Genomic DNA, 6,764 nt, shown 5'->3' with positions numbered 1-6,764 from the left:
CTATATTTGATTAGTTAAAAAAGACAGTGGGTGGGGCAGCCAGGTGGCACAGTGAGTTAAGAGCTCCAGCCCCAGTAGCAGGAGACCTGGAATCAGTTCTGGCCTCAGATACTCGGCACCCACACAAAAATAACTGGCCGTGTAACCTTGAGCAAGTTACTTAACCCCAATTGCTTTAAAAAATAAGAAGACAGTGGGTGCTAAAACAGAGAACTAAAGTTATGAGGAGAGTTAAAGGGGGAGAAGATGTAGTACAGGTATGTGAGGCTTTTGATTTCTCCTGAGTATATGCTGATGAGATTTATTTTTTTTGTGTGTATCCTTTAACCCTAAACCTCTAAGAGATGGAAAGATTTAAAAAAAAAATAAAAGCCTCTGGTTACAAACCTATATTCTCCCATGTGAGACCCCTTCAGTTGTTCATATATTTGAAGAGATGTCTAAATCCTCTTCTCCTGATGGGGAAAAGTAGAGAAAAGACAAGGGCGGAGGGGGGGGGGGAGACAGAGAGACAGACAGAAACAGAGACACACAGAGAGACAGAGACAGTGAAAGATAGAGAGACAGAGAGATAGAATGAATAATGGAATGCCAGCCTAAAGACTTGGGTTTGCATTCCACCTCATATTCTCTCTAGCTGCTTTACTCTGAGCAATTATGTAATCTTTTTGAGCCCTAGGGATAATTGTGGCTGACCTCACAGGCTTGTTGTGAGCATCAAATGAGATAATGTATGTAAAGAGCTTTGCAAAGCTTTAAAGCTGTAGTTACATCAGCTCTTGTTATATGCAATTTTTCTTAATAAAAATGGCATGTCCAGAGCTGCATCAATCAATAAGCATGGACTAAGTGCCTACCATGTAGGAGGAAATGTGCAAAGTGCTACAGATGCAAAACTGCAAGTGAAATAGTGCCTACCCTCAAGAAGCTTACATTCTCATGAGGGAAAGAATGTGTACATAAATAAGCCTCTACAGAACTGATACAAGGTAGTTTGGAGGAAAGAAGGCACACACAGGTAGCTGGGCAGGGATAAGGAATATCCCTTATTCCTTAAGGAGCTGAGTTTTGAAGGAATCCAGATGTCAAGAGGCAGTTGGACAAGTGAAGAGTACAGTCAGACTATTTCCTCACACTGGGCACTAATCTTGTAGTTGCTGTAGAGTGACTTCTAGTTAAATGATCTTCCTTGCTGTCAGTCTTTTGGAGACCAGACTCCAATTAGATGAAGATAGAATGAAGGCATTTTGAGCAATTTCTGCCTGCCCAGTGATATTTCTGAGTTCAAACTGTCAGATTCACAGAAAGTCTGCAGAGCAGAATATCTTATAACAGTTTGGCAAAATACTATTATTAGTTCTTTGAACCCAGATAAGCTGGAGCTTGCATGAGTCCAAGCCTCATACTGATCTTGAAAGATAGGGCCAAAGATAAAAAACAGAGTGTCATTTTGATTGTTAGGATAAAGCAACCAGAGGCACTGGTTCCAAGAGGAATGACTTCTGGAATGCAACTTAAAAACAACAACAACGACAAAATAACCTTCAGGTCATACTTTCTCAGACCCTGCCTTAAGTTCAGAGTCCAAAGATCATAGGATCATAGAATTAGAAGTGAAAGGAAGCTTCAAAACCATCTGATCCAATAGCTTCATTTTACTGGCAAGGAAACTAAGGTCCAGTGAAGCTTACCTAAAGTCACAGTTAGTTAAGTATCAGAGACAGGATCTCAATCCAGGTCTTCTGACTCCCAATCCACGAATTTTAATAATTTCCTACTTTGGGAATGGTAGATGTAACAGCAATAAATTTTTTTGGACCTAGCTATTTTCACACAAATAAAATTCACTTGAATTAGTAAGGTAAACATGCGTTTATGTTCTGGGGCTATCCTATGAAGGAGCTCTTCGGAATCTCAACACATGCCACTCACTTCTCTTGCTATAGGAGGGTCTGTCACTTCAAGAAAGATGACACAGAAGTAGACTTTATTAACGATCAGCTGGGTCTAATTTTCCCTGACATTTCTGACTCCTAGGTCTAGCATAACTCAGCCATATGTTGATTTCGGGTGGATGTGCCAAGACTCGGGGGAAAAATGTGTTTCTTTGGAAAGATAAAAGATTCAGATGAACTGACCCTCTGGTTATAGGAAAGAACCACAGTAACTGTGGGTGGGAAATGATACCAATTAAGAGACCGGCTGGTAGCACCAACTGTTTCTTTAGTTTAATTTCTGCTTACAGGCTCTATTTTCCAAATCATTCTGAGCACGTGCTGGTACCTTCCTACCCCAAGCCGATGTTCTTTTTATGATATAATTAGAGTGCTCAGAGTATTTAAACACCCAGATTGCTAGCTACCCGGAAACCCCCTTTCCCTCCCTCCCTCATTCCTTTCCTCTCTCTGACTCTCTCTCTGTCTCTCTGTCGCCCCCCCCCCCCCCCCCCACTTTGTATATTAATGTGCGCGACAGTCCAGCAACGTGGTATCATGACTGCCTTCAAAACACACACACTGAAGCCAGCGTCCTTTATGCAATCTAAATCCATCCGATCACCTCAGCACTAAGAGAGCGAGTCCCCTCTAGTGGTTGAAAGTTATGTTCTCATTAGATTTCTGTGGCGGTACGGAGCTGGCTTAGGGGTGGGGCTGCAGGGCTAGGGGTAGGACTGATCGCGTGGTCTTCTTGGCTCCCACGCCCCTATTGGGCAGGAATCCCTCCCCAAACTTAGTGCTTGGACTGTGCACTTAGGCTCTCCCTATTCGTATATAAACAGAAAAAGCTGAACCCCTGAATGTGAGGGGTGAGGCAGGAACCGTGCGTGGAATAACTTAATCGCTTAAAATAACAGCCACGTAAGGAGATACGTTAAGTCCTGGACAGCCAACTGGGGACTAGCTAACTTCAAGTTCCGTCTCCACGCCTCTCTCCCTTCCTATCCAAGCGCAGAGTCTGTCGCCTGAGAGCCGACGCTTTCTTCACTCTCACATTCGCTCACCTCTAGGGTGAGTCGGCCAATCCGGGGTGGTTCTCGCATTCTCTGCAGGCGCTCCGGTTCTTTGGCTGCCAACTTCCAAGGAGATGCCGGAGGATCAAAGGGGCTGTCGGTCGGTTTGTAGGTCCAAGTCTTTTGCAAGGGAGTAGCTTTCCTGCGCTGCGCTGCGCTCTGAGGGAGCAGAGATGACCCCGGATAATCGTACTTCTCAGAGCCTGCTGTCCGCCCTGCACCCGCGCAATGCCAGCCCGCAGTTCGCAGGGCTGCAGTTTGTACAGTCTTTCAAGCCCCTCATCATCCCCGGCTATTCACTCGTAGTGTCTGTTGGAGTCGTCGGCAACTACCTTCTCATCTATGTCATCTGCCGGACCAGGCGTATGCACAATGTGACCAACTTTCTCGTTGGCAACCTAGCCTTCTCGGACATCCTTATGTGCGCCACCTGCGTGCCGCTGACTCTGGCTTACACCTTCGAGCCGAGGGGCTGGGTGTACGGCCGCTTCCTGTGCTACTTCGTGTTCCTCATGCAGCCTGTGACCGTTTCGGTGTCTGTGTTCACCCTGACGGTCATCGCAGTGGACCGCTACCACGCCACTGCTCACCCGCTGCGCCGCCGCCGCCTCAGTGTCCCCGCCTGTGCTGGGGTGTTGGCGGCCATCTGGCTGCTGAGCTGCGCCCTGGCCGCTCCCGCGCTCCTCCACACCTACCACGCCGACTTCCCCGAGCTGCACTTCGCCATCTGCGAGGAGTTTTGGTTTCACCGAGAGCGGGATCGGCTGGCCTATGCCTATAGTACCCTGCTGCTCACCTACGTGCTGCCCCTGGGAGTCATCTCCGTGTCCTACCTGCGCATCTCCGTGCGCCTCCGCAACCGCGTGCTCCCGGGAAACGCCACGTCGCAGCAGCAGGCTGAGTGGGACCGCGCGCGGAGGCGCAAGACCTTCCGCCTGCTCGTGCTTGTGGTGGCCGCCTTCGGGGCGTGCTGGCTCCCGCTGCACATCTTTAACCTGGTCAAGGACCTGGACATCAGCCTCATCGACAAGCGCTACTTCAACTTACTGCAGCTACTCTGTCACTGGCTCGCCATGACCTCCGCCTGCACCAACGCCTTCCTCTACGCCTGGCTCCACGACAGCTTCCGTTGCGAACTCAAGAAGATGTTCTGCTGGAAACGCTGGTGGAGGCGGCGCCGGAGGACGAAGCGCGTTCAACCTGTAGACGGGCCTCCAGCGTGTCCGCTCGCGACTGTGGTTCTGTGAGGCCGCGGGAGAGGAGGGGGCGCGCGAAAAATTGATTCTTCCAACGCCGGGATGGGTAAAAGATTTAACCAACCCAGAGGGGCCACTAACAGACACACTGCAGTTGCCACAGCCTTCCCTCAAACTCAACTTTTGCGCCCTCAGGTTCCATTATAACGCCTGTACCCCAAGTGAAATGGAGGTAACCCCCCCCCAACTTATTTTGAGGAAGAACCTTATGCCTTTCCCACCTCTATCCACACACTCCTAACCCCAGTTTTCGCTTCTTTCCCCGCCAGCGCACACAGTATTAGCTGATCTGCCCTAGATTTGTCCTCACACCGAGAAGACCCCATCACAGTGATTCTTTCTCTGCGCTCAGCACGGAGACACCATGGGTTCTCTCTCTCATCGTTAGCTTTGGGGAGCCCAGGACTCTCCTGTCCAGCCACTAGGGCCCTTTGGGCCGGAGGAGGTGAAGTGTGAAGAGAGCGGTTCACAAGCTTCAAGAAAGGACTAGGCTGGACAGTTACTCCGCGGTTTGCCATTCTCCCCTCCCCTCACACCCATACTCTCAACGAAGACCTTGCTTTCCACCCGCTCTGTACTGCACAGAAATTGCAGAGTGCTGCATAGAGCACGTCTAGGTGTGCGTTGTCACTAACAACCGGCAACTCTGCTTTTATTTCTAATGAACAATCTCAGAGAGGTACCTTCCTTCTTCTCTTCCCTTGCCTCTTTGGTCACTGCTGAAAACTTTTTGTAGACAGAGCTCCGAGAGCCGCCTAGTCAGTGCTACGGTTCTCTTTCAGTTACCAACCTGAAACTTTGTTCCTGGGTGAGATTTTATTGGGGTGGGGGCAGAGGAATGAAGGATAGAGATTTTCAAAGTTGCCAAGCTGGCAGTACCGTGACCCAGAGTTCTTCTTTTCCTGGGAAGATGCTCCTCGTTCTATTTCTGCCAGGTGAAGTCAGATGTGGGATCCACAAGCAACCTCTTCCGGAAGGACTGCGACAGAGTGAAAATGACAGATAGACGGACAGTTCTTCCCTGCACAAAAGTGCTTGTTTACATGGTTATAGTTTTTTTTTTTCTCTCCACAGGCAAAGAACTCGCAGATTTTTTTTAAAATTAAATTTGCTACCCGCCTCATACTGCTCTGGCTTCTGTGGTTTAACGATTTACTAGCTTTTGTAAGGAGGGAACTTCCCAGTTATTACTTTCTAGTCCCTGATGGAAGTCTTAAAGCCAAAGCTTCTGTGACATGTCCCACCTAGCCAGGACCCTCCCCGTTTTACTTCTTAAAGGCAAGGAAAGGAAGTAGGGATTGTTATCAAACTTCTTGGATAACATAAGGTGGTCTAACCTCTAGCACTGTGTCTTTCCAAGCAAGTTAAATATCCTCTCTGGACCTCATTTTACTCCATCTTTCCAAGCTGAGTTATAGGACTCCCTTTTCCTTTTGTTGCTGGTTTTACTAAAACGTTGAGAGACTTCCCACAAACTTAGAATCCCAAAAATATGAGGATAGAAGGGAATTTAGAGATTATTTAATCCAACCTGCGTATTTTGCAAATAAGGAAAGGAAGATGTAGAGAGTTGAACTTATTTGTGTGACTTGTATATCAGAGCATACAACTGATTATTTGCTGACCTTGGATTTTAAAAGCTAGGACCTACTACCCTGTAGTTCCCAGCTCAGTGCCCCTTGTGGCTTGTAGTTTAAAAAGGATAAAAAGTCAAACATTACATATAAAGGTACACTTTCTTTGCAGAAATGAAATCTATAAGCCAAATACTGGTGTAAACATAGCAAAATGAGAAGAATGCCTGATCCTGATAGAAACATTCCAGATTAGGTAGTCTGGTTTTTAATAATCATAACCTTGTTGTGCATCAGGTGATGCTTTTTGGATACAGCAACTTAGGTAGACCATTTACTGAGATCTGTGGGGAGAAGGTAGGGAGGGGTTGTCCCAGCCTGCAATGGTGAAGAGATTGTCTGTACTGAGGAAATTATGGGTGCCTGATGTGTTAAAATAAGTGTGATTATTTGTGCATTTCTCACATTTCCCCTGCTAGACTATGAGTCTCAATAGAGCTTATCTAAACCTTGTATCTCACTTGTGTCTGCCAGAGTGCTCTTTACAAGCAAGTGCTTAATAAATATTTGTTGAATTTGATTGCTGATGTCTTAAAAATAAAGAACTTTTACTGTCTGACCATAAGTCTGGTTTGGTAAGTGGGGTGACAACTGTTTTTGAAGTAACTGATTCCATTTTAGGATTATGTGGTTGAGAGATAATAGTTTGGAGGAAAGTGATACAGAATCCTGTTTTCCATTGAACAGCTCAATTGCTCAGTGATTACTGGAGGGCTGACTAAGAGAGCTGATGTTCAAAACCTCAAAGAAACATCAGGGAAGCTGACTGAAAAACAGAGTACTGAGAAAATCTCCTGCTGTCATCAGGAACTCCAGGGGGAATTTGTGCTTGATTTTATAACAAAGGCAACAAATATTTCTCTC

General features: G+C 46.9%; 1 protein-coding gene across 1 annotated transcript; it reads left to right on the top strand.

Annotated features, from left to right (window-relative positions):
• The first annotated feature begins 2,520 nt into the window (after window positions 1–2,520).
• On the top strand, window positions 2,521–6,459 carry PRLHR (prolactin releasing hormone receptor). Its single transcript, XM_069099059.1, has one exon. The coding sequence runs from the start codon at window positions 3,184–3,186 to the stop codon at window positions 4,255–4,257; it is 1,074 nt and encodes a 357-aa protein (XP_068955160.1). The 5' UTR covers window positions 2,521–3,183; the 3' UTR covers window positions 4,258–6,459.
• Window positions 6,460–6,764: the final 305 nt, after the last annotated feature.

This window comes from Petaurus breviceps, unplaced genomic scaffold, assembly GCF_028583685.1.
Source record: "Petaurus breviceps papuanus isolate PSGF00001 unplaced genomic scaffold, PetGlider_PUasm1.0 37, whole genome shotgun sequence".
Lineage (NCBI taxonomy): Eukaryota > Metazoa > Chordata > Mammalia > Diprotodontia > Petauridae > Petaurus > Petaurus breviceps.
This window is presented reverse-complemented; position numbering and strand designations above follow the sequence as displayed.